Below are 27,395 nucleotides of genomic sequence, written 5' to 3' on the forward strand. Positions count from 1 at the left end.
TGGTGATAAGACAATGCCAGGGCTTGAACTCCTGGAGTTTTCCTCTGCTGGTGGAGATGTCATGGAAGCAGAGTCAGGCGTTTCCATTCCAATCTCCAGCGAAAAAAGAAACAGAATTGCTTCCCTTCTTGCATCTATTTGACAATTTTTCATGGCTTTTTAATGCTCTAATTGTTGTGAGAAAATCCAAGCATGAGTGAAAGCAAGACTGGTAAATGCTTTCATTTCTTCAGCTTATGGGCACCAACCATCTCCCATTGCCTATTTCTGTTAGACTGTAATTAATGGTTTGATGAATCTGTCAAAGTGGAGAAAAATAACCCTAACCCTGTGCAAAGAGCTTTCTTTGCAAAACAGAAGGCCACACAAGAAAGAGGGCATCTCAGGTTTGCTCCTGGTCATGTGTGTTTCCAGCCATCGAGTCATGTGGAGAGTGATGAGCAGTGACACGTTGGAGTTCAGAGGAGGCAGCCTTTCAGGGGGCTTACTCACAAAACTGGAGTAAGGAAGGTTTTTCTCCTTGTGGGAGTCAATAAAGCATCTGGCAGAGGCTTGGGAAGCATTTTCAGTGGGGCCCCTGGAGCGCCCTCATGGGGTTCCCACCTCACCAGCTCTCACCCCAGCGTGCACAGGACAGACAAGGGCCAGAGCAGGAGGGACAATGTGCCAGGGGCTGTGCCACCAGCCAGGGCACGGCCAGAGCAGGAGGGACAATGTGCCAGGAGCTGTGCCACCAGCCAGGGTGAGAGGCAGGGCACGGCCAGAGCAGGAGGGACAATGTGCCAGGAGCTGTGCCACCAGCCAGGGCACGGCCAGAGCAGGAGGGACAATGTGCCAGGAGCTGTGCCACCAGCCAGGGCACGGCCAGAGCAGGAGGGACAATGTGCCAGGGGCTGTGCCACCAGCCAGGGCACGGCCAGAGCAGGAGGGACAATGTGCCAGGAGCTGTGCCACCAGCCAGGTGAGAGGCAGGGCACGGCCAGAGCAGGAGGGACAATGTGCCAGGGGCTGTGCCACCAGCCAGGGCACGGCCAGAGCAGGAGGGACAATGTGCCAGGGCTGTGCCACCAGCCAGGGTGAGAGGCAGAGCAGGAGGGACAATGTGCCAGGGGCTGTGCCACCAGCCAGGGTGAGAGGCAGGGCATGGCCAGAGCAGGAGACAATGTGCCAGGGGCTGTGCCACCAGCCAGGGCACGGCCAGAGCAGGAGGGACAATGTGCCAGGGGCTGTGCCACCAGCCAGGGCACGGCCAGAGCAGGAGAGCTCCCATGGCTCCAGGGTTTTGCATGCTGGCATTGTGCCCCACAGGCTGTGCTGGGCAGCGAGGAGAGGCCGTGCCACTCCAAACCCAGGAGATGCTGGTCCCCACGTCCTGCCTGGCTCTGGGAGGAACAGATGTAACCTATTTGCTGGATGTCTGAAGGGCATTAGGAAAAGGTCAGTGGCTAGAATGCGGATGACGTGCTTCAAAAGTGCTTCAAAATAGCACAGTTCATTAAACTCTGAGCAGCAGAATGTTCACAGTTAAGGGGGGAATTGCCTTTATAATCCCCTTTGTGGACGGTTTTGTGTGGAGGAATTTAAAATAGTTTCATATAGTTTGGCATAGGGTTTTTTTGGCCTTGTTATGAAATATTCATACTGCAGTTGAGAGAACGGAATCAGGACTTGCAGTCTGCTCCTGTGACTGGCATGTATCCCCATGCCCTGCCTGTGTTCCTGTTTTTTCCAATACACACCCAACGGTGGAGCAAACACCGTCAGTGCCAAGCGTGTTCCCTGTCATTGGGAAGCCATCCTTGGTAAGAACAGATTGCCTTCAACAATTTGTCTTCAACAGATTGTCCTCAGCCTCCTGAAGGAGGAGTGGATCTGCTTCTCCAACTCCAGATTGGAAACCCTGCCCCTGAGCCATGAAAGCAACGGCAGAAAACAGCTCCCTGTGTTCTTCTGGAAATAGGAGAGGGTTACAGACGAGGCCAATCAAGCAAACCAGGCAGTGGTTCAATGAGAGTGGCCCAGAGAAGCAGCCCAGGGGCTGTGCCTCAGGAATGCTGTTTGCTGGGCACCCATCCCTGCTGCCAGAGCGGGCAGGAGCCCCTCTCAGAGGGTGTGGGCACCCAAAGAAGGAAGACAAAAGAACTCATCCAGTCTCCAGCACCATCAGCATGGCCAGCAAATGCATGGCCAAGCATTTCCTTTGGCCACGCTGGAGCTCTGGTGCTCCAGGCACTCGCCTGCCCTGAAGGAGCCCTGGGCAGCCCCACGCAGGAGGTTTCATCCTCCTGTCCCTGAAACACTCAGGAGTGGGATGGAAACTCCCTCACCCGGCAGTGTCTGGATGCCAGGACTGTCCCTCATTCTCCCTGCAGCCTGCCAGGAATTGTTTTGCTGCGGGAGGGGCTGGCCAGGGGCACGGTGAGGGTCCCAGGAGGCTGCTGGTGCCTCTCTGTGCCAAAGGGTGGTTCTGGAGCCTCCTGGCCGAGTGAACATCACCCCAAAACGGACAGGGCAGCTCTGCAGCTCCTTGCTCCGAGTGCCATCAGAGTGCCACCAGCAACGGGCTTGAAACGGGCATGAGGGGCTTTACCCTCACTCTTTATGCTGCTGAGCCCCTGAAATGCTGCAGGATTCCTGCTCTGTTCGCTGCCTTCCTCAGGTCAGCCGGGTCAGCTCCCGTGGCCAGGAGTGCGTGGAGCTGCGGGATGAGTCAGTGTCTCACAGGGAGGGAGGGAGGCAGCCGCTCCTGACTCACCGTGCGCATCGCAAGGGCTGCGGAGAGCCAGGGGGGACCCTGCGGAGCGGCGGCCCCGCTGCTGCCCCGGTGCTGTCCCGGTGCTGTCCCGGTGCTGTCCCGGTTCTGTCCCGGTGCTGCCCGGTGCTGTCCCGCTGCTGTCCCGGTGCTGTCCCGGTTCTGTCCCGGTGCTGTCCCGGTTCTGTCCCGGTGCTGTCCCGGTGCTGTCCCGGTTCAGTCTCTGATTCTGTCCCGGTGCTGTCCCGCTGCTGTCCCGGTTCTGTCCCGGTTCTGTCCCGGTTCTGTCCCGGTGCTGTCCCGCTGCTGCCCCGGTGCTGTCCCGCTGCTGTCCCGGTGCTGTCCCGTTCTGTCCCGGTGCTGTCCCGTGCTGCCCCGGTGCTGTCCCGGTTCTGTCCCGGTGCTGTCCCGTGCTGCCCCGGTTCTGTCCCGGTGCTGCCCGGTGCTGTCCCGGTTCTGTCCCGGTGCTGTCCCGGTGCTGTCCCGCTGCTGCCCCGGTGCTGTCCCGCTGCTGTCCCGGTTCAGTCTCCGATTCTGTCCCCGCTGCTGTCCCGGTTCAGTCTCCGATTCTGTCCCCGCTGCTGTCCCGTTCAGTCTCTGATTCTGTCCCGCTGCTGTCCCGGTGCTGTCCCGGTGCTGTTCCGGTGCTGTCCCGGTGCTGTCCCGGTGCTGTCCCGTGCTGTCCCCGCTGCTGTCCCGGGCCCGGCTCTGTTCCTGAGCCCGTGGGGCCGTGCCCTCCCGCCTGGGCCACACGAGAGGCAGGGGATGCTCCCTGCCCTTTTCAGGCGATGCTTTCCATGGCATGGATGAAGGCGCGGGCGGGCGTGAGCGGTGGAGCACCCAGGTGCTCAGCAGCGCTCAGGGGTCCATCGGCCCTGCTCTGAGCTCAGGCTCACCCGGGGACAGCAGAGTCTCAGGTGCCGCCCGCAGGCTGCTGAGCCTTTTCCTGTGCCCAGGGGATGAGCGATTTGCTCCGCAGCGTCTCCCGGCAGCGGGAGGGTCCCGGCGGCCCAGCCTGCGCCCAGAGCCCACCACGAGCAGGGCGAGGCAGGAGGGTCCTGCTCACACCTGGGCGCTGCTGCCTGGGAAACCACTCCCTCCTCCTCTGCTCCTGCCTTCCTGAAGGCAATGCCGCGATGGAGCAGCCCCAGGGACAGCACAGGGACAAGAGAAGGCACAGGGAAGGGGTGGAAATATTCCCGAATGTTTTGTGAGAACAAGTACCTAAAAATATTTGTGTTTTCACGTGCAGCATGCAAGGAAACAGACTTGGAATGGTGTGGGGCTGTGCTCCAGGCTGCAGCCTGCTCCAGGCCAGGGTCTGCTGGGCTCTGAAGGTGAAATTCTGACCCCACAGCTCTCTGGGTCTGTGCTGTCAGTCCTCAAGGAAATAATTGGACATTTCAGTCAAAATTTCTTTTCCTTTTCCTGGAGATCCCCCTCTGGTGACCAGGGCATTAGTGTGGTTTTTTCCAGGATTCAGATTTTCAGGTGGGGTGTGTGGTAGTTCACTGTGGGAGCCTTTGGGTCCTGCAGGTCACCAGCTGGCAGCTCGACCCTCCCTCCGAAATTGCTCCCTGATCACAAGAACTGGCGCTTTTTGATGTTCCTAAACGATGACATTAATCATTTGCTATTTCTGTTCACTCTGTCAGAACCGTTTGGTAAAGCCTTTTTGTTTCTCTTCCCCTCCCAGGCTGTTTCCAGGCACTCACAGCCCCCTCCCCTGGACCGGGATTCTCCTCTCTGCCCTCCCAGGCTCCGTGCTGTGGGACGGATGGGAGCGAGCGGAGTGAACAACCAACACCTCCACGAGCTTCTCCTCTTCATCCTGCAAAAAACCAGGTTCCAAATGGCAAGGCTGTGCCTCAGAGAAGAGCTGGGATGGCAGCACCTCTGCCAGGCTGTCAGGGACCGGCTGCATGGGGGCAGAGCTGGGGAGATGGGTGCCCAACGCCAGCCTCCCCATCCACTGCTAACGTCACTTCGATCTGACAGGGAGAGAAACATCTCTCTGAGCTAAGGCTCTTCCACCCGTTCTCCAGGACACTTAATTACCATGCAGCCAGTGCGTTTCGTGGTGCCGTTACAAATAATTTAGCTGCAACGATATGGCAGTTTAATTTGCCTTATTTATCTCAATCATTTTGCATGAGGGAGATGAATGCCTCAGCAGGAGTTCACATGGACGCTCCGTCTCCTGTAATGTGGTTTCAGGTAAAGGCTGCACGACACATCCCTGCACAAAAATTAATCTTGCAGGCAATTGGCCTGAACTGAAACACCCCGAGCAGGCAGAGAGGACTTTGCCTGCTGGCTCTGAGCCGAGCCAGGGCTCTGCCATGAGCTGGTGTACAGGTACCTTACCTTGGAGCCCAGCAGAGGGGAAAGGCAACACAGATCCCCCTCAGCCACGTCCACGGCATCCTGCTGAGCACGTACTTTGCTGCTTCTTTCTTTTTTAGTTTGGAAATGTCAGCACTTTCCGTTCCCATGGGAACGCTGCCTTTTCCCTTGGCACGTTGCTGTGCTGGGAGCTGCCGGGCTGGCGGGGCTGTGGTGCTGCTGGGAGCGTGTGCCAGCCATGCCTGGGCTCCCCAGCCCTTCCCTGAGGGTGCTGCCCCTCCAGACCCATGTGGGGCTGTGCTGGGAGCGTGTGCCAGCCGTGCCTGGGCTCCCCAGCCCTTCCCTGAGGGTCCTTCCCCCTCCAAACCCCATGTGGGGCTGTGCTGGGAGTGTGTCCCAGCCATGCCTGGGCTCCCCAGCCCTTCCATGGGGCTCCAGCCCCTCCAGACCCCATGTGGGGCTGTGCTGGGAGTGTTTGCCAGCCATGCCTGGGCTCCCCAGCCCTTCCTGGAGCTCCTGCCCCTCCAAACCCCATGTGGAGCTGTGCTGGGAGCGTGTGCCAGCCATGCCTGGGCTCCCCAGCCCTTCCATGGGGCTCCTGCCCCTCCAGACCCTGAGTGAGGCTGTGCTGGGAGCGTGTGCCAGCCGTGCCTGGGCTCCCCAGCCCTTCCCTGGATTTCCTGCCCCTCCAGACCCCTAGTGGGGCTGAACCCAGCAGTTCTGGGCTTCCAGGAGCAGCCTCAGCCACGGCACAACTGCGACAAGGGGTCAGAGGCTGGTGGTAAAAACTCTTGTGATTGTAACCTCTTAGTCCAATTAATCTAATTATTCTAATTCTCTATAGCCATGTGGGGTCAGGCTCTGGTCCCAGGGAACGGCCTCAGGCTGGGCCAGGGGAGGCTCAGGGTGGGCACCAGGAGGAATTTCTCCATGGGAAGGGTGGCCAGGCTTTGGCAGGGGCTGCCCAGGGGTCCCTGGAGGTGTCCAGGGAAGGCCTGGATGTGGCACTCAGAGCCCTGGGCTGGGCACAAGGTGGGCACAGGGCAGAGCTGGCACTCGACGGCCTGGGAGGGATTTTCCAGCCTCAGTGAATGCGGGACTCTGTGTTCCATGAAGCACCCAGTGAGCTCCTGGGAGAGCAGGGGATGTCCCCAGTGTGGAGGGGGCCTGGCAGGTACACCAGCACTGTGCTGATGGTGGAACTCACACTCTTGGTGTAAAAACCTGGTTTTGCCACTGTTGCAAACCTCCAGGTCAGAGGGAACCCATTTGCTTCTGAAGAATTTGTGATGAGAAGCAGCAGCAGCAGCAGCAGCAGGTGTGCTGGGGTGGCCAGTGCTCCTGAGGGGACACTCTGGAACACATTGAGTTAGTTCAGTTCCCAAACACACCGAGTTCACTGGGGCTAGGGCTGCCACAACCATTACCTTCATTGCTCAGTTTTCAAATGCTGCTGCTCAAAAAAGCTCCTTTCAGAGCAGTGGGACGTGTGAAACAATGCCGAGCTGCTGACAGGTACCATGGCAATGGCTGTGCCAGGAGCTGCTCTGCTATCGCCTGAGCTAATTTCCACTCCATATTTATGAGTATTCCCACTCCTGAAGGAGGCTGGCAGCTCCTCCCTGGGTTGCTGCTGTCTCGGGCTGGGGGCTGTGCCCTGTTTGTGCTGGGCAGGGGGAGTGTGGCCACAGCTCTGTCCGTGCCTGGCGGGTCAGGGACCCTGAGGTCAGGGGCCCACCTGGGATGTTCTGAGGCTGCACTCCCACCCTGCTGTTCCCAGCTGCCTTCTGTCCCTGCCAGAGCCGAGCCATGTCCCACATCCCAGCAGGGCTGTGCCACCCCTGGTGCCATCCCTGGTGTCCCTGAGCCCCATCCCAGCAGGGCTGTGCCACCCCTGGAGCCATCCCTGGTGCCACCCCTGGAGCCATTCCCGGTGCCATCCCTGGTGCCATCCCTGAGCCCCATCCCAGCAGGGCTGTGCCACCCCTGGTGCCACCCCTGGTGCCACCCCTGGAGCCATTCCCGGTGCCATCCCTGGTGCCATCCCTGAGCCCCATCCCAGCAGGGCTGTGCCACCCCTGGTGCCATCCCTGGTGTCTCTCCAGCCCATCCCAGCAGGGCTGTGCCATCCCTGATGCCACCCCTGGAGCCATCCCTGGTGCCACCCCTGGTGCCACCCCTGGTGCCTCTCCAGCCCAGCCCAGCCGCAGCAGGGGCTGCTCCCCTCGCAGTGCAGTGTTCCAAGCTCTGGAAGCCAGGATTTCAGAGCAGCAAGGTTAATTGCTATTTGCTTTCCAAGCCTTTATCTCGTTTTTAACTCCTCTCGCTTTCATCTTCCCTCTCTGCTTTTTGAAGAACCACTTTTAGAGATCTGTTTCCAGGCTCCAAAGCAGCTGCAGGTTCAGGGCCAGGGAGAATTAGCAGAGGAGGCTCATCTGCAGGCTGTGGTGGTCCGTGGGCAGGATCCTGTGCTGCTGAGAGTCACACTCTGTAGGAACAGGATTTAGGGGCGTGGGGAGTCACCAATCCCCAGGGTGGCCTGGCCTGTGAGCCCCGAGTCTCAGCTTCCCTGCTGGCACCTTCTCTGCCTTTCTGTGTGAAACAAAAGCACCATCAGGTGCTTTCCTTACCATAAAGATATTTACACACTTCAATAAAGGCAGCTCTCAGCATTCCATGAAGTTAAGCAGATGGAGCTCGTGGGGTGTTTTTGCAGCCTCTCAGGGATTTTACTCATTCTCTCTGCACTTGCTGCACATCTCTGTTAAGCACTCAAACACCAAACCTGAATGCAGATCTCCAGGGCAAGTCTAAACACTGGGTAATTGAATTTTCCATGGGCAAATTCACTGCCCTGCTCTTCTGGCTGCTGGCTTTGTTTGCCAGGGCGCACCCTGGATGCTCCTGGTGCTTTGTTTCTCCCCCCATGCTCTCCCAGGGCTTTCCAGGAGCAACCTCCAGCCCCCTCAGCATGGCCCAGCAGGTGAGCAAGGCCAGGGTCTTGCACTCCCATCTGCAGTTCAATTCCAGGTTCATTACAGCCTCTCTGTTCGGATGAGTGCAGTGTTTGGGAGCACTGTGTGCCTCAGCTGCTCTTCCTTGTTAGTGACTCTCCTGCCAGGCTCTTAATCACCCATATGTTTTATCAGCAGCGATCTTGCATTTGCTAACAATCTGCAGATTAGAAAAAAATTACCCCCGGTCCCTGGCGAGCCCCTGCACAGGCCGGGTGTGCTGATGGTGCCACGGGCCTGGCACAGCCCTGCCAGCTGCCAGTGCCACCCCACCGCGGCCTGGGGCTGCTCCCGCCCTGCCAGCCCCGCGCTGGGGCACACCTGCACCTCAAACTCACCGCAGGGCAGGCTGAGATGGGGTCCTGGATCAGATTCCTCCCTGGCAGGGTGGGCAGGCCCTGGCAGCTGGGGCTGCCCCTGGGTCCCTGCAGTGCCCCAGGCCAGGCTGGACACTGGGGCTGGAAGCAACTGAGACAGAGGAAAGTGTCCCTGCCATGGCAGGGGTGGATCTGGGCAGGCTTTAAATCCCTTCCAGCCTGAACTATTCTGGGTTTCCTTGGTTCTCTGAATTTCACTGACCTGTGATCTTATCAAGCAGTGGAAGCACATTTATTTGACAGAATCTACTGTCTATAAAACTGTATTAGCAACAGCTGTATTTTTGTCCCTTAACTCTGTCTCAGTTTTTCCATTACTTTTCCTGTCTGGAAATCTGCCAGTCTGCTTGATTTTCACTACAGCATCAGCACTTTCTTTCTGATTTCCCCCTGCATTCAAAGGTGTATTCAAAATTAACAGCACTGGGTCAGCTCCCTCTTTTTAGATTCTGGTGTTCCTGATTGTGGCTCTTTCACATCAATGGCTTTTTTCATCAGTTTTCTTCTCTCTCTGTTTTCTCCCCAGCCTCTGTGTTCCTAATTCAGCTCGTTAGAATCAAGAAGTGTACAAAAACCTGACCTCTGTTAACGAACCTGCCCAGTGAATACCTGTGTTTGCTGGTGGGTTTGAAGGGGCTGCTTTCCTCCCAGCTCATACAGATGCCAGTTGCTTTCCTAAACGTGCTTCCACCAGGGTGCTTTCAGCTACAGGAGCTCTCACAGTTCCTCCACACATCCCTACTTTTTAATTTCTTCTCTGCAGCTCGGCGGAGGCTCCGGCTCCCAGACAGCTCTCAGGAATCCACGGGGATGAGAGGATTTCATATTGGCTCTAAATAAAGGGTAGAGTTGCACAGAGGAAAAAGCATATCCAAACAGAGCAGAAGCCCAGTTCCCAGGGCTCCTGCGAGGAAGGGAAGGTTTCATTTCTTACCCCACGCCTGAGGTCAGCCCTGCTGCAGCACCGCAGCTTTCATTCCTCCTCCTCTCCCACCAGGAGAACCCTTTGGAATGAATCTCTTTCCTTACAATTCCTCATGCTGTACAAAGCATCTGTTTGCAGCAGAAAAGGCCATTTCCTGGGGGACAGGCGGCCATCACCTCCGGGCTGGCTGTCCAGGGACCCATCCATAGAAAGAGGTGACTGGGGCAGACTGGGAGCTGTGGCTGTGCCTGGGTGGCCTCGTTGGGCTCGGAGGAAGGGGCTCCATGGTCCCTGTGTTCCCAAAAGGGCAGAGGGACGAGGAGCATTGGAGACACCCAAGGCGGGTGTCCCAGTGCAGCCCTGCCCTGCCCTGCCCTGCACAGCCCTCCCAGACCCTCAGGCCCTCCGCCCGAAATGTGCAGTGAGTGCTCATCCTGAAATGCCAGGGATTATCCACTCCCCGCTGGCAGCCTCGTGACGTGTCTGCAGATGCCCAAATTATTGCCTTTGCTGTTCTCTCGTGGCTGCGACTGCCCAAAAGTCTGGATACAGAATGAAGATAATGGAGCAGTAAATATCCAGCCCAGGCTGTGGAAGTTGTAGCTGTAGCAGCATCCCGGGAGTCCATTGCTCAGACAACAGGGTTCCACAAGAAATATTTGGAAGAAAGTAATTTTAAACATACTTAAGAGAAAAATAAAAGCAATTTAAGGAAAGCAATGCCCATTGCCTGGAACACCTCCCAGGCAAATGCATTTCCTATGGTGCCCGAGCACTGGGTTTGGGATGCTGAGGGCGATGGGCCTCCCCCATCAAAATCCCTCAGATCTGAGCAACGAGGCTTCCCTGTGGTAAAATGGGTGCCCTGTGCTCCAGCAGGTCGGTGGGGCAGCGCTGTCCCCCAGTCCTGCCCCGCCCTGCCCCACCCTGCCCCACCCAGTCCTGCCCCGCCCAGTCCAGGAGGAGCCAGGGCTGCTCACCCCCAGCCCCTCCAACCACGGCAGGCATCGGGCAGAGGCCAAAGCAGAGGTGCCGAGAGTGGCTTAGATTAAATCCAAATTAAATCCAAATTAAATCCAAGGCTTGTCACTTGTGGCCACCTTCCCCTGCAGTGAAATGCCACCTGGATTCCTGCAGTGCCTGCAGCCTCCCATCACCCTCCCGCTCGTTTTGGGCTGTTTGGATGCTGGCTGTAGCTGGCAGGGCTTTTCTGCTGCCTTCAGGTGCCCACTGGTGCCCCAGGAGGTGCCAGGACAGGAGCCCTGTGCCCACAAGGGCTCCCATGGGCACTTAAAGGAGGGGGCTTCAGCAGAGCTGAACGGCCTTGGGGCCCAGATCTTGTAGGATTAGGTGCCCAAGTCCTTCAAGCATCCTTCAAGCATCAATGTAAATGAAGTCCTTATTTACAGTTAGATTCCTGCACACACATCAAGGACAGCATTAGCAAATCCAAGCCTGAAAATCGGGAGCCAGGGGTGCAAAGCCTGGGATGGAGAGTGAAAACCCCAGGGCTGCTGCTCCTGTTGTTTTATCTGTGACCCCTGCTGAGCACCCTCTGGGCCATCTGCCTCTCACATTTTCCAGCCTTCTTTGACAATCAGCAGAGATTTTTATATTTTTTTTAACAGAGTCTGTGATTACTTTTCATGAAGAGCAGGAAGTGGGACTTTGAAGAAAACACCACTAAATATTGTGAGAATGATGAAGGAAGCACAAGTGCTGGATGCTGGTGCCCAGCTGTGGGTCATGGCAGAGCTTCCCTGGCTGTGCTGGGCACACAGGACCCCAGAAATGTGCTTTTATGACCCCCCAGTCCACAGCAGAGTCCCCAGAGGCAGAGAAACACAGAGATACCCTCCTCTCAGCCTGTTACAACATTTACAGAAACAGTCTGTAAATAGAATTATGGGAGTGTTTTAAATGGATTTCTGAGCTGGATTCAGAACTATTCCCTGGTTGCATTCCCTAAATATAAACCAGAGCTTATCTTGCTGGCACAAAACTGCCGAGAGCGTCTTCCAGCGTTACCTCTGTGAGCACCCGGGGGCTGGGAGCTGGATCTGCACTTTTTAGGGACTGCTGGGGTACAACTGCAACTCAGGAGGGATTCGGGAGAGGAGAAGGCCCTGTGCCCCACGCAGGCAGGAAAAGGCACGGAGCCTCCAAAGGGGAGAGTGCTGTGAACACATGGAGCAAAGCTGGTCCTGCACCCCTGAGCAGCACACAGAGCAAAGCTGGTCCTGCACCCCTGATCAGGACATGGAGCAAAGCTGGTCCTGCACCCCTGAGCAGGACATGGAGCAAAGCTGGTCCTGCACCCCTGAACAGAACCCAGAGCAAAGCTGGTCCTGCACCCCTGAGCAGCACATGGAGCAAAGCTGGTCCTGCACCCCTGAGCAGCACACAGAGCAAAGCTGGTCCTGCACCCCTGAGCAGCACATGGAGCAAAGCTGGTCCTGCACCCCTGAGCAGCACACAGAGCAAAGCTGGTCCTGCACCCCTGAGCAGCACATGGAGCAAAGCTGGTCCTGCACCCCTGAGCAGAGCACAGAGCAAAGCTGGTCCTGCACCCCTGAGCAGCACATGGAGCAAAGCTGGTCCTGCACCCCTGAGCAGCACACAGAGCAAAGCTGTCCTGCACCCCTGAACAGAACCCAGAGCAAAGCTGGTCCTGCACCCCTGAACATCCCACGGAGCAAAGTCTGTCCTGCACATTGATCAGCACATAAAGCAAAGCTGGTCCTGAGCAGCACACAGAGCAAAGCCTGTCCTGCCTCACCTGATCAGCTCTGCCAGCAGGGAAAGGGGCTGGAGTGAAGAATTCCTGACCTGAACAGTAACACAGTTGGTGTCCTGTGTCTAAGTGTCTCTGCTGTATTTCAGAGTGAAAACAGACAATTACAAGCCTTAGTCTGGGGTTATTTGGTGCAATAATGGAATGATAGAATCCCAGAATGATTTAGGTTGGAAGGGACCTTAAGGCTCATCCAGTGCCACCCCTGCCATGGCAGGGACACCTTCCTCTGTCCCAGGCTGCTCCAAGCCTCAATGTCCAGCCTGGCCTGGGACACTTCAGGGATGCAGGGGCAGCCACAGCTGCTCTGGGAATTCCAGCCCAGCCAGGAATTCCCAATTCCCAATGTCCCATCCCTCCCTGCCCTCTGGCAGTGGGAGCCACTCCCTGTGTCCTGTCCCTCCAGGCCCTGAGCTCTGTCCCTGCTCCTTGCTGGGCTCTCCGCAGCCCCTTCCCCATCCCGAGAGCCTCTCTGATGCCTGCAGCTGCAGGGGTGGATGGGTCAGCTCCTCTGACCTGCCCAGCAGCACAGGCTCTATAATTACTCCCTGGAATATCTGCCTGGAGCCAGAAGTTGTGTGCTGGAACTGAAGGAGCCTCTGTCTAATGAGCCTGTCCCTGGATGTCAGCAGTAATTAATGTGCATCGCCCTGCAGGTTCCCACCTCCTCTTAATAGGCTGAAATTTTATCCTCTGGTTATAATTGCAAATTATGGTTAAAATTTTACATGCCTGGCAGTCAAGAAGCTGGATGCTGCAGCTCATTCCCCTGTGGGTACACGTGGGGATGTTGCTGAGATGGTTCCAGCCCCTCCTTTCACTCCTGGCCCTCTTACACTTGACTCCATCCTCATCACCCTCTTCTCCTCTCATCCCCCTTCTCTTCCCTTTCTCCCTCTCTTTGTCTCCTCCTTTCCTTGCCTCCTTTTCTGTGTCTGAGGGGCAGCATCTGAGCCTAAATAACTTCAACTTATTGACCTCATTTGGCAGGAGGAGACAGCTCAGCTGCTGGTCCAAGCGTTCCCCATGGCCATCAGTGCCCAGCTGAGGGTGAAGGATGCACAAACCCTCACTGAAGGGCTCCCACACTCCCCAAACAGCAGCTGGTGGCAGAACTCCTGCTGCTGCACCCTCTGGAACCAGCCTGCAGTGCTAAACCTGGCCTGGGGCCAGTGGTGAGTGCCTCCACTGTTGCCATGGCGTTATAACCATTCATTATTGTAGGGAAATATTGCACAAAGAGGTGACAGACATTGACTCCAGATCCAGGGCAGGTACATGGGGAGGAGCTCAGGGCTGGTTTTAGTAGCCAGGTGAACCCGTCTCAAGAAGAGGCTCACTCTTCTTTTCCAAACCTTTTCATAAAAAAAAATAAAAATTAAGGACTAAGAGAGAATTTGGCCTTTGTTCCTGTCAATTCTCAGTGCGCAGGAAGCTGAGAGCAAACGTGAGGTGGTGAATGATGGGTGAGGCAGCCTGGAGAGCTGCCCAGGGATGAGCCCAGCTGCTCTGGAGGGCTGATGGGAATGCTGACAGCACTGCTGGCCACTGGATTACGGGCAAGCCCTGGGCCCCACGGGGACATCTCACCCAGCCAGCGCTGGCCCGTGCCAGAGCTCGGGGCTGAGAACAGGGGGTTTATGTAATTTCAGCTGCAGGTAGCTGTGAAAGGCAGAGCAGAGCTGACAGCCGCGCTCCCAGCTCCAGGAAATGCTGGATGTGTCCCAGCAGAGCAGGCTGCGCTCAAACAGGGAGTGTCCCCCCGAGCAGAGGGCTGTGCTTCGGTCATCTCAGCACAGGGAGCAGTTACTGCCTGCAGCATCTGCATCATTCAAAGGTGAACAGCCCTCCTGGAGCCCCCTCCTGGGCCCAAGGCAGCACTCCACATCCCCAGGCCCTGCTCCAGCCCTACCTGGGCAGCACCCACGTCTTGTTCTCCCCACCTCGGACAGAGCTGCTCTGCTCTCAGGGCTCCAGCTGCCTGCGGGTGACGTGTTGTAAAGGATGAGAAATGCATGGATTATGTACAGAATAGATAATGAGCGATATTTTCTATTGAAAGCACAGAATCACAGAATCCTGGAAGGGTTTGGGCTGGAAGGGACCTTAGATCTCATCTCATCCCACCCCCTGCCATGGGCAGGGACACCTTCCACTATCCCAGGTTGCTCCAAGCCCTGTCCAGGAGCTGGAACATTTCAAGGGCTCTGGCAGACACAACTTCTCTGGGCAGCCTGTGCAGCTCTCTTAGTGAAATGTAACCTGCTGGAAAACAAACAGCTAAGAATTCACTTTACATTTGGAAAGCTGCATTTTGAGTTTTTTTAGCTCAAAACTGCAAGTACCAGAGAATCCAAATCGGGAGAATTTGTAGGATTTACAGTATAAATTATTAAAGGGGAAAGAAGAAGACGTTACTCATGAAAAGCGCATTCTTGTCGATCAAAGCTGCAAACAGAGAGTACTTTTATAAAGGCATCTGCCAGCCTTTGATACGCTCTGTGGAAGCCTTGTCAGGTATTTTGAGAGTGGAGCGTGGAGCTGTCGGGCTCCAGAGCCGTTCCCTGTTCCGAGGACAGAGGCAGAGAGGGGGGTGAGCTCAGCCGGGGGTGCCTGGGCAGCCTCAGCCAGCGGCCTCGGGAAAAAGGCAGAAAACGGCAGCCTCAACAAAAGCCCTCCCCGGGTGCAGGAACAAAGTTGCGGCGGGGCCGTGGCTCGGCGGAGCCGCGCTGCCGTCAGTGTGTGCTCATTAGACTGCTCAGCTGGCTCAGCCCTGCTGCTCGCTGAAAGCAGCACCTGCCAGCGCCCGGATCCCATTCTTCAGCAGCGCTCAGCTGGGCAGAGGGGAGCTGCGAGGCAGATGAACAATTTATGCGGAGTGGGATCCGTGACAAAGTGGCAGCTACTTTGGTGAATACAAGCATCTTTGTACAAGTGCCCAGATGGCTGAGGAGCGGGGCCGTGGCTGTGAAAAGCGCCCTTGTTGTTCAGGCTCGGCAGCACGCCCCTGACAACGTGCTGGGCACAGCCCCTGGTCCTGCGGGCTGCAGGATCCAGCCTCCAGCTGAGCCCACACAGGCCAGGGCCTGGCTCTGCTGACATGCTTTCTGCAGGGTAATGTCCTTCCCAGGGCTGCAGCACACTCTGTCCTTTGCCCAAACCGCACCTTTGGGTGTAGGGCCTGTTGGACACTGAGATAGCCAAGCCTAGGCCTCGGTGGTCCCTCCATGGGCACGAGGGTCACAGAGGTGCCCAGCCTGAGCCCCTGCACAGCCAGCCTGGCTGGGGATGGGGCAGCAGGCTGGGAGAGACTCATCTCTCCTCACCCATCATGGGGTCACCCTTGAACCGTCCTGAAGGATCCCAGCCCCACACACCGGAGGGTCAGGGATGGAAGAGCCTGGAGAGCCACTGGCCTGAGGGCAGCTGTCCTTCCTATGGGAGCTGGACAAGCGTGCAGGGAGGCACTGCCCTGCAGGCAGCAGCGGTCTGGAAGGGCTGCTGGCAACAGCTGGGGAAGGTGAGGAGTTTGGCTCTGTAAAGCACCTTCCTGGCTGGGAAGGCAGGGAATGGGCAAAGCTGGGGCAGAGGGAGTGTGGGGGAGTGTGGGGAGAGGCTCAGAGCTGTGGTCCATGGAGGCTGGTGCTCCTGGGGGAGGCTGGGAGCTGCACTGGGAATGCAGTGGGGGGACAAAGGTGATGCTCCAGGCAAAGGGGAGCTGAGCCAGGAAGGTGCACAGGGAACAGGGCCTGTGGTGCAGTGAGAGACAGCTTAACACGGGTTCTCCCTGTGGCCTGTTTGATCTGGGTATTTGTGGGTGTGTGTGGAGCCAGGGTGCTGTGGGGAGCACTGCTGTGGGGCCCTGGGGAGTGTGACACCCAGGCAGGGGCATGGCCAGGGCTGCAGGATTCCCATCCTCACAGGGTGATGCTGATGCTGCCACCAGGTATTTGACTGCCCCAGAGCAGCACCATCTGCATCCCGTCAGCACTGATGGCTCTTGGACTCCATTTTGTCCAAAAGCCAGAGATTTAAAGGTTTCCTTCCATGACAAATGAACACCAAGGGACAAGCTCACGTCCTGGGGGACACATTGGCACTTTGGCTGGCTCTGCTGGAAGGACCACGGCAGCTGCCAACCCTCCAAGGGGATTCCAACCTAGTGATGGAATTGGGCTCTGACAAAAGAGCTGGGCATAGGTTGATCCTTTGGCAGGGACCGCGGGCCAGCTGGGTCACACCCAGTCCCCTGCTGTCCTTGGGGACAGTCCCTGGGGCAGCCCCCGCCCCTCTGACCGGGGCTCTGGGTTGGGGGTGCCCCTGCCACGCTGGGCATCGCCGGCAATGCCCGGTGCCACCGACCTGGGCACCCCGCGCTCCGTCCCGGCCCGCTGGTCCCGCTGCGGGGGCGCCCCTCGGTGGGCGCCAGGCTGCGGCCGGGGGTGCGGACCCCGGTGCCGGTGCCCGCGGTGCCGCCCGCGGTGCCGCCGCTCCCTCCCGCGCGGGGCTCCCGGCGGAGGCGGCGGGGCCGAGCCGCCCGTGCCGCATTGGTTTGCGGCGGAGCCCGTCACGGCCGCCGCGCCGAGATTGGCCCCGCACCGGCGCCGGGCGACCCCCGGGCCCGGCCTCCTCCCGCCCGCCGAGCGCCGCGGCGCGGGCAGGGCACGGGCACGGGCACCGCGCTCCGCTCCGCTCGCTCCGCGCCGCCCGCAGCGGGGGCAGGGCCGGGCCGGGCCGGGCCGAGCCGGGCGGGGGGCGCGCCCACAGCCCCGCCCCGCCCCGCACCGCCCCGCAGCGCGGCGGCAGCGGGATGTGAGCCCGGGCTCGGCAGCGCCCGCCGCCCCGCGCCCCGGGAAGATGCTGAGCAGGTGGATGAGTGGCAGCAGCAGGAACCTGGACCGCGAGTACAACTGCACCGTGCGGCTGCTGGACGACAGCGAGTACACCTGCACCATCCAGGTCAGCCCCCGCGCCGCCGGCACCGCCACCGCGGCCGCGCTGCCCCCGCAGCCGCCGCTACCGCCGGCCCCGGCAGACAAAAGGAGCGGAGCGGCGGGGGCGGCCCGGTGCTGCCCCGCGCCGCCAACAAAGGCGGCCCCCCCGCTCCCGCCGCCCGCCTCCCCCCGGCTCTCGGCGGCCACCGGAGCCGCGGCTGCCGGCGGCGGGGAGAGCCCCGGGGCTGAGCCCCTCCGCCCGCGACCCCCCAGCCGCGGAGGGGTGCGGGCATGGCGCGGAGAGCCGCCCGCCTGCCCCCGGCGCGGTGGTGCCCGCAGCCCCGGAGCGGAGCGGGGCAGGGGCAGCCCGGCACGGCCGCCCCGGGGCCGGGGAGCCGCGGCCGTGCCCCGCCGAGCCGCTCGGGGCGAGCCCTCCGCTGCCGGGCGCGGGGGCTGCGCGCAGCGCGGGGAGGACGTGGGTGCCGAGCGGAGCACGGGGGATGCAGCGGGGCAGGGGGCGCGGGGACCCGCGGGGCCGGGATGCTGCGGGGCAGGGATGCTGCGGGGCAGGGATGCTGCGGGGCAGGGATGCTGCGGGGCGCTGCTGGCGGGGACAGACCCTGCCGGCCCCGCCGCGGCCGGGTGCCCGCTCTGCCTCCCCCGTTAGCGCCCGGCTCGCCGTGATGAGCGCTCGGGTTTTGTAATCGTCCGGAGCGGCGGGGACGGGCGCGCATCCGCCGCCCCCTGCGCCCCCGTGCCGGGAGGGACCGGGACCGGGACCGGCACCCGTGGTCGGGGCCATCGCCCCTCAGCCGGTGTCCCTGTGCTGCCAGGGCTGCGAGGGACATCGCTCAGCGCGCAGATGTCGTGGGATGTGTCGTATTGCTGAAAACTAGGGAAACGCACTCCCGGGCTCCGCTGGAGCGAGTCCGGTACCGGGACCGTGTGACCGGGGGCTGAGAGAAGCGTCCCTGGCTCCGGCTGCTCCTGCGCTTCATTCCTGCTGTCAGCATCATCCTTGCAAGGGAGCTCACGAAAACCTGTGCGGAGCCGCACGCGCGGGGATTGCTGCTGGAGGCGGCTGGCCCCAGCCCAGCCCGTGGGCGATGGAAAATTCGGGGCAGAGTTTTGAGTAAAGGTGACTCAACACGTCAATAGCAACAGCTCCCCCCGCCCAGCCTCGGGGGCCCCCAGCTCTCCCTGGCCTGCGATGCCAAGGAGGGGCGAACATCCTTTCATTTCCAGGCACAAACCTGCTCCCGGTGATAATGCCAAAGGACGGTTACCAAGGGTGCTGCAGGCTATGGGAGGCACCGTCATTTTGGCTTAAAGAGCCTAAAATCGATAAATAGGGTGATCTGTGCAAATACCACTGAAGAATGGTGGTAGTGCTGCCGGTCCCCGATCGCCTCCCCCACCGAGGTTGTAAAGTGTGACCCAGTAAACGGCTCGAACAGCAGCCCAGTTTATTTTGCATAAGCCAAACTAATTCGTCTCTCAGAGGTTGTTTTTAATACTAATTAAACGGGGAACTGTAGTTTGGGAGAGAAAGTGTGGGCAGAGCAGTTCAGAAAAATCTGGATTTCCTGCCCTTAAGACAATTTGACAAGGTGTCGTCATTTTGCATGTCAGTTTTTTTAAAGGAAAATATGACTCGGTCCCATATTCCAGTTGATATTTTACGTGTAGCATAGTAAACAGGGATTCCTGGCATTTAGCATGCGCGACCTGAGGGATGGAGAATTTGCTCCTGCTACCCCGACAAGCAAGGTTACCCCACTTAAATGTTTGCTCTCGCTTGCTTTCATGCTGCCTTATAAGCCAAGTATTTATAGTCCATGCGAAATTAGGGAGAACATAGCAGGAATGTGTAATGTCTCGCAAGTGAGGAACCGTCACCGCGCAGGCTGCGAGCGCTGAATGAGTTTTGAAGGTCATTCCCTCACGAGCGCAGAGATTTCACATCTCGCCCAGATCCACAGTGTCTCCTCACCCCGGCTGGTTCTGCGCCTGTTGGATGTAATTTCTGTCTTTCTATTTTTGCTGGAATCCGGGGAGCCTGGCCGGAGCGGCAGCCGCGGCTCTCGCGCGGTGCCGGATCCGTCTGGCGGCGGGGCCGGGCTGGAACTTTGTGCCTGTGCTTGGTGCTGCTGCTGTGCCCGGTGTCCTCCCTGGCAGCGGGGATGAGGACGGGCTCGCTGCCCTCCCTGGAGCCTGGCCTGCCTGACGGGTCACCTGGCCGCGCTGCTGGGGACGAGGGAGCGGCGCTGGAGGCAGGGCTGATTTTTGAGAAGGTTTATTTACATTTCAGATAATGGCATCGGTTAAATCTGTCATGAAATTAACCTCTGGCTGTGCTTGATGAAGGTGTGTGAGTAGGGGTTTGCTGCTGCCTGATAATACCTGAGCATTCTGCTTCTAAATAAAGCCTTTTTTTATTTGATTTTCCAAGGTTTGCTTTGTTCATATTCCCATGCAGAACGAGCAGCTCATTGTCTGAGCCGGGATGAATCCTTCCTCATTTTTCTCCTGAATTTTCACTCCTGAACAGCCCATCCAAGCAGGCAGAGGAGCCTGGAGGACTCATCCCTGGGGCCCAGATGCTGTTGGAGGGACAGAAATGCCACGAGCACAGGGAGTGGGGTGCAGTGGGTCGGGGCAGTAGGGTTGGCACCTCCATGAACCTTTTGTCATGAGGTTTTTTTGTGAATTTCAGTGTTTGCTGCTTTGGGGAAGCTGCTGTCCCAGCATTTGTCTGGGTTGGTCCATGTCTGCCAGCAGCAGAGCTGGGCCCTCAGCCCTGCCAGCACCTGGGGATTTGCAGCAGCTGCCTGAACAGGAAGATGTTGGGCTCTTGGCTAGGAAAAGCTGACGTTTGACAGTGCCACAGGCCCACAAGGCCCCTCCTCAGGCAATGGAGGTGGTGGTTTGTGCTTGGGGTCCATCAGATGTGGGAAGGCAGCTGCCCATCCCTGCCCCATCCCCTGGCATGTCCTGGCTGCCCCCTGTGGGCATGGGGACCCTGGCCACGGGTGTCACTGTCCCCAGAGGTGTCCCCGGGGAGAGGGGGCTCCCAGAGAGGGGCAGCCATTCCTGAAGGCGTTTGGCTCGTCTCCGTGGTGAGGGGCTGGTGTGGCTGAGTGTTTAACGGGAGTTTCGCCCCTCGTGCTCCTGCTGGCCAGGCTCCTCGGCATGAAAAGAGCCCTGAAACACCCAGCAAGGCTGTGGTTTGCTGTCAGTGAGTTGCTTGTCTGAGGAAATGTTTTAAATTCTTCACTGTGGTGTCAGTGGTGGCATAAAAGGCTCGAAATAATTAATGATTTGCCGTTGCTCGATGCATCAAGCGTTTTCCTGAAAAGACAGTGGTGTTTTGTTTCAAACCCCAGTAGAACGACAGGAACGTGGAGATGTGAGAAAATAAATATATGGTTTCTTAGATGCAGAATGTAAGAATTTTCTTGCCTGAGATTGGGAAGAAATGAAAGCGAGCTCCTGGCTGCACTCCGGGACAAACCCCCTGCTTGCCACTTGGAGCACGGAGTTCTTTAGGAGCCCTGACAGCATCATTAATATCAGGCAGCAGCACAAAGGGGAGCTGGGGGTTTGTGGCAGTGAAGGTTATTTGTTCATTATCTTTTTATCTTCGGAGAGTTTCCAATTGCCGTTCCCGGGAAGTAGGTTAGGAGACCGCAGCTTCCGCGGGGGCGGCTCCGCCCGGAGCCCCGAGCACGGGGACGCGCAGGGGGACAGGGCCACCCCCGGCAGCGCCAGCAGCCAGGGGCTCTGCGCCCGGCTGAGTGTCCGTCTGTCTGTCCGTCTGTCCGTCTGTCTGCCCCAGAGCCCTCCCTTCCCTCCACAGCTGGAGCCCGAGTGCGGGGACAGGGACCGCGGCCAAAGCCATTGGCAGAAACACGGCATGTGGCAGGATGGGGGTCCCGGGCTGGGGGTCCCGGGCTGGGGGTCCTGGACTGAGGGTCTTGGACTGAGGGTCTCAGGCTGGGATCCTTGGGAATCCTTGGCTGGGGGTCCCAGGCTGAGGTCCTGGACTGGGGGTCCCGGGCTGGGGGTCCCGGGCTGAGGGTCCTGGGCTGAGAGTCCCGGGCTGAGGGTCCTGAGCTGAGGGTCCTGGGCTGAAGATCCCGGGCTGGAGGTCCCAGGCTGGGGGTCCCAGGCTGAGGGTCCTGGGCTGAAGATCCCGGGCTGGGGGTCCCGGGCTGGGGGTCCCGGGCTGGGGGTCCCTGGCTGAGGGTCTCAAGCTGAGGGCCAGCACCGGGCCGGGCTCTGCGAGCATCCCCTGCGCTCCTGGTCCTCCAGAGCCCCCGAGCAGCCCCAGCACAGAGCAGAGAGGGGAGCCCCAGGATGGGGCAGTGGGCAAGGGGTGCTCTGGCCTGCGGGTTCCAGAGAGGCTGAAGGCATCAGCACAGCTTTGCTGCTGGCTGTTGAAAGCCATGTTTTTATTCATAGCCTTGGAGATGTGTTTGCAGCAGAAAGCCGTCGCTGTGGCTCAGCTGTGGCTCTGTGAGTTGTGCTGGCGGGGCAGCTCCTTCGCCCCTGGCTCCAGCATTTGCATACACTCGGGTTTGTAGGCTCGGGAGGGAACTGCCTGAAATGCACAATGAGTTTGAAGGGAAAGCAGCAGTCAAAGAAGCATTTCATCTCCTTTTCCTCTTTAATTTATGTCCAAAAGATACAGAAGGCAGCTGAGGAAAACATCCACTAAATGCCCACTGAAAATGGGGGACAATATTCACTCACAATTCAGTGGGAGCAAAACCCCAAGTTGTTTTGCAAACCCATGGAAAATATTTCTATTGCTGTTCTTTCCCTGTGAGCCGAAATGTCTGTTTTCTGTTCACTTTTCATACCTGTTTTACAACGTTACCTGCTGTGAACCCGCCGGCTATTCCCCTCTCAGGAGCCAATTTCCTGACAGAACTACTTTGCTTATCACTTTCCTGCGGAAGATGCTGAAGGCAAATATAGACACAGAGTCAGATATAGATGTAGATGTCCGCACGCTCGTGCACACACACAGAGATGCCATTGCAGAGGGATGTGCAGCACAGCACCAGCCAAGAGGAATCTGCTCCTTCTGTCGTGTCAGGATTAGGTAATGTGCAGCAGGAGGCTTTTTTTGAGGCGTCTGGGGAATACTGAGAGTGCCGTGAGCAGCCCACTTATTTTTGATTTTTGAGTCAGCCTCCGGGAGCCCAGCGGGACCGTGGCCGCGGGGATGACGTCGGTGGCCACGTGCCGGCAGTGCCAGGACTCACACGATGCCTTGGTCTGCGCCGTGCGGGACCAGGGGCACTGGCAGCTCCTGAGAGCCCTCTGTGACCTGGCACACCACCGAAACCTCCGAGCTGGCTCCTCTGGAAGCGTGTGTGGGGTGGACAAGGACTGTGTGGGCATGAGACCCTCCCAGAGATGCCATCAGGGGCAGTGGGCAGGGCCCTGCTGGAGGTGCCCTCAGTCTGTGGAAACTCCTCAGGTCCTTGCAGGATGTGGGGCATCGCAGAATCCTCGAGAGCTGTGGGCTGGGAGGGACCCCAAATCCCATCAGTGCCCCCCCTGCCATGGCAGGGACACCTCCCACTGTCCCCAGCCCCAGGGTCCACCCTGGTCTGGGCACTGCAGGGCTCCAGGGGCAGCTCAGCTGCTCTGGGCACCTGTGCCAGGGTTTTGATGGGGTGGCTCCTTGATGGGCCCTTCGTGTTCCAGGGTGGCTCATGCTTATTTTTGTGTTGTGTCATGTGCCACTGAGAAGGCTGGGAAGAAGGCAGACAAGGGTTTGCGTTAGGGAAGTGCTGGGGTTCATTTGCCATCAGTTTTGTGGAGAGCAGACAATCCCTCCTTAGCCCGGGGTCAGGCTGGGGACTGTGGCAGAGCCCTGAATGCTGCCACTGCCATCAGCCACTTGTTAGTGGGCAGAAAACCCAATTATTGTTTGGTTACAGCAAGCTCTGGAGTTGTTTCTGCAAATAAGAAGGTTTCAGGTCAAATTCTTCTCTTTGAAATGTTTCCAGGGTAAATGATTCCAGCAGTAGGGGAGCATTGATGATGTGGAATTGCTGTGAGGCCGGTGTGTCCACAGTGAGTGTGTGCAGGGACTGTGGCTCTTGCACAGCACAGGAGATGGCAGCAGGCTCTGATGGACACTGTGGCTGCCCTGGGCCACAGTTTGTCATGCCAGGGCTGGGGGTGACTGCAAGGGATCACTCAATCATAGAATCTTTAAATGGTTTGGGTTGGAAGGGACCTGAAAGCAAATCTCATTCCGAGCCCTTGCCATGGGCTGGGACACCTCCCACTAGACAGGTGGCTCCAAGGGCGGGTCTAAATGCCCTCCTCTGACAGGATCAGAAATTACTGAGGTTTGGCTGCTCCTATGAGCCTGTTGGAAGCTTCAGAACCCAGGAAGATAAATCCTATCCTGATTTTTGGGCTCTCCCCTTGTATTGCCATCAGTGTTGCACCCACTGTGGCATTTGGTCCCTCTGTAAGATCTGATTTATGTGGCGCCACAAGAGGCATTTCCCTGGTGCTCAGCAGAGCTCTGCCAGCTGCTGCCCAGCCCCAGCAGCAAGGCAGACACCCTGTCTGCCCAGCAGAGGCAGGAATCCACGCTGGGGCGTTCCGGGGCTGCCAGGGGAGCAGCAGCAGCAGCAGCACCTGGGGCCGGGCAGGCTCCGTGCCCCGGGCAGGAGCAGCGGGAGCGGCGCGGCCCTGCAGAGCCCTGCGCCTGCCACAGCTCCTCTGCTCCGTGAGGAAGAGGAGCGTGAAGGGCAGCGGGCGGGGGGAACGCGAGCCGCGTGAGGGGACGTGTGCGCCGGGGCTCAGGGACACCAAATGCCTGTGTCACTGTGCTGGGCTGAGCTCTGAGCTCGGGGCACTGGCACAGGGAGCGTCCCCACGCGGCGCCCAGCTCCGCCAGCCTGCGCGGCACTGGCACTCCTGGAAACCAGGAACAAAATACTGAAAATGAGATGGAGCCTATGAAATGTGTCACCCGGCGGCGTGTGTGCCTGCGTGGTTTGAGTCGGGGTGCCAGGGGGTGCTGGGGCAGCAGCCAGGTGAGCAGTGCTGGCAGAGGTGTGCCAGCTCTTCTACCCAGACCCTGGAGACCAGCTCCTTCCTCTTCAGAAAATAAATCATTTGGAAGTGTGTTTCCTTCCAGAGGGCAGGCATGGATGGGATATTGGGAATCAGGAATTGTTCCCTGGCAGGGTGGGCAGGCCCTGGCACAGGTGCCCAGAGCAGCTGGGGCTGCCCCTGCATCCCTGCAGTGCCCAAGGCCAGGCTGGGCACTGGGGCTGGGACAGTGGGAGGTGTCCCTGCCATGGCAGGGGTGGCACTGGGTGGGTTTAAGGATTCTTCCAACCCAGACCATTCTGGGATCTGATAATTCTATTTGCTAACAATGCCTGCTCCTGGGAGTCTGATGTTGTCCCAGGCAGGGCCAGGGCAGGTGTGGGAATTGGCTTCAGGTGCTGGTGGTGGAGAAAAGCTCTTTATTTTCTGAGCAAAACCAGGACTTCTGTGACTGTGGAGGAATGACCCGATGGGATCCTGGGGATCAGCTGCGCGTTTTGTCCCTCCTGCATTGTCCTTTTAAAGCTGCAGGCCCTGCTCTGCCCTTAATTACACTTGGGCATTAATTACCCTCCAAGCACCTTCACGGGTGCCGTTGTCTTTGTCTGCAGAAGGGACTTGGCAGCTGAAATTTCACGAGGAACTTGGTTAATTGTGCACACACGGAATACAAGATGCCATTGTGCTTCCTCCAGCCCGTTACCCGGGAGGGACTGGGGGTGCACTCCAGGACAATCTGATTTTGCCCAGCAGAGTCAGCGGCTGTCGCGGCCGATGCCCACCAGAGCCGCGGCAGGGCTGGGTTTGTGTAACCCCAGGGTGGGGCAGGGCTGTGCTCAGCCACGGGATCCACTCTGTGTGTCCATTCCTGCGTGCTCCCAGTCCTCCTCATGGAAGCCAGGCAGGGTTTGTGTTCCCAGGCTGTCCAGCCTCTGGTCCTGGCCAGGAAAGTTGCTGTGAATGGAAACAGCTCCTCTGCAGCCCGCAAACCTCCCTGGCTCTTTGTCATGTGCTTCGTGTTGGGAAAATGGAAAGGTTGGGAGGTTCCTCCTGGGGAGGTGCAGGCACTGCTGGCTCTACCCTGATGGTTTTATCAGGATAATTTTGCCATGAGAATTTTACCATCCTTTCTTTGGCTGTTTGAGCTGGGAGCCTCCCTCCGTTCCCCCAAGCCCACCACAGCCAAGCCAAGGCTGAGTCCCATTTTCCTGTCCTGGCAGTGCCAGGTCTCTGCACTGGGCAGCTCACTGGAAACTCAAGGTTTACGTATCTTTTAATCTTTCCTACCTGGCAGTAAAGAACGGGGTCAAACCCTTGGGCTGGGCCAGGGGGGGATGCAGGTGGGCCTGGCAGGCACTGGTGTCTCACCAGACAGTCCAGGTGGTTTTTCTCCATGATGACTAACAGCAGCTTGCACAGCCAGCAAGGCCTCAGCTCGTTAATGTGTGATGTCAAGATCTGATCAATGCTGCAGCCCAAAATAGAATATTTTGGCTGCATAATGTCTGTTGCCAAAGACTTTAATTATAGTGGCATATCTGTCACATCGATGAGGGGCTTGTGTTTTTCAGAGGGTTTATAGTGGCTGTTTCGTGTTGGCTCTTACCCTGGAACACAGCCTGGGATCCCAAAGGAAATATCCATCCAGCTGTCTATTGGGGATTTTTCTTTAATAAAAAAATGACAAAAATTGAGTCAGCCATTCTGGAGCTGGAAAGAGGTTTAAGAATACATGGATCAGGCAGCAATTGCAGCCATCCCTTATACACTTAACTCATGGAATGGGCAGTGTTTTGGGACTGGGGGGAAAAAGCTGGAATCCAATAGACTTATGTTTGGAAAATAATAAATTTGCTGAGCAGGTACTTTTCATGAATCGATCTAGTTCTCATTAGCCTTGCACTGTATAGTTTGCTGACTAATATTTCTGGCTTGCAAATAAAAATGGCTTTCCAAAGGAAATGTGGAATGAGAACAGAGTGTTTTTGGGACCTGGAGCTCCTGGGGCCATTGGAAGAGAAGAGGTGTGGGGGCAGCAGAAGCCCGGGAGCAGAGGAGAGGGCTGGGGCTCAGTGGAGCAGGAGCGGGGCGTGGAGGTGTGGTGGGAGCATTCCTGCTGTGCCAGCCCGTGCTGTCCATCTGCACAGGCACACGGTGCCCCCCTGGCACTGTGGCACTGAGCCTTGGCCCCAGCCCTCGCCCTGGTCCTCTCAGACCTCCCTCCTCCCCAGGTGCTCTCTTGGACCAAGTCCCTGCTGAAATCTCGGGGATCCTGAGCTCCTCCTCAGCATTACGGTTCTTCTCCTAGATCCAAACAGGCTTTTCTCCCTGTGGCCATTGTCGCTGCTGTCCCTCCTTTCTCCCCCAGCATTTATTCCCCGTGTGGTCTCAGGCTGGCCTTGCTCCCCTGTGCAGGCTGGTACCAACCCCAGAGCAGCGGGGCATGATTCCCCAGCCTGTCGAGACCCCTGGAGCACACGATGGGGCTTTTGTCTGCCTGAGGTTTCTGCTTTGCTGACAGATTTCTGCACTTCCAGGTGGGATCTGCACTTCCAGGCAGGAGCACACCCCCTCCCTGGAACCCCAGCTCCACATCTGGGCTTTGTCCTGGGCAGGAGCAAGGTGCCCATACCAAACTGATCCAACGGAGCAATAATGGAGCTGTGCCATCCCCAGGGTGTGCCCTGGGGGTGCTGGCTGTCAGAGCCCCCACAGGAGCTGTTCCCATTCCCCAGCAGAGGAGTTACAGCCCTTTGGCTGCTGCACTCTTCCAGGTGAGCAGCCTGGCAGCGCAGAAGCCTTGCACGGAGCAGGCATGGCAGGGCTGAGTGCTTCTGGCTCCTTTCAGGTGTGCTTGGGAAAAAAATCCCTCTGATAAACTGCAGAGGCCCCACCACAGCACTCCTGTAAGTGCTGCAATTACCCTGGTCTTTATTTGGACACTCAGGGAGCCACAGGGATTGGCATCCTGGCCAAGGGAAGGGCTGAGGGGCACTGGAGCTTGCACAGCGTTAGAACAGGCTCACTCAGCCCCTTCAAATATTTATGGCCTTGCAATCCATACACATCTCCAGCGTGTTTGACATCCTCCTGCTCTGCTCCTGCTGGTGGAGAGGCTCTGGGAGCATCTGCCCGGCCGTGGGGGTGCCCAGGGGCCGTGG

At 58.3% G+C, this 27,395-nt stretch overlaps 1 protein-coding gene across 2 annotated transcripts in view; it reads left to right on the forward strand.

Moving 5' to 3' along the window:
• The first annotated feature begins 17,016 nt into the window (after positions 1-17,016).
• Positions 17,017-27,395, forward strand: part of FRMD5 (FERM domain containing 5) — a 65,858-nt gene continuing 55,479 nt past the window's right edge. For both annotated transcript variants that reach the window (XM_036389426.1, XM_036389427.1), the window contains exon 1: positions 17,017-17,167. In XM_036389426.1, the coding sequence (XP_036245319.1) occupies positions 17,066-17,167 (102 nt within the window). In that variant the 5' untranslated portion in view covers positions 17,017-17,065. The remainder of the gene's footprint in view (positions 17,168-27,395) is intronic.

Source organism: Molothrus ater, chromosome 13 (assembly GCF_012460135.2).
Source record: "Molothrus ater isolate BHLD 08-10-18 breed brown headed cowbird chromosome 13, BPBGC_Mater_1.1, whole genome shotgun sequence".
Classification (NCBI taxonomy): domain Eukaryota; kingdom Metazoa; phylum Chordata; class Aves; order Passeriformes; family Icteridae; genus Molothrus; species Molothrus ater.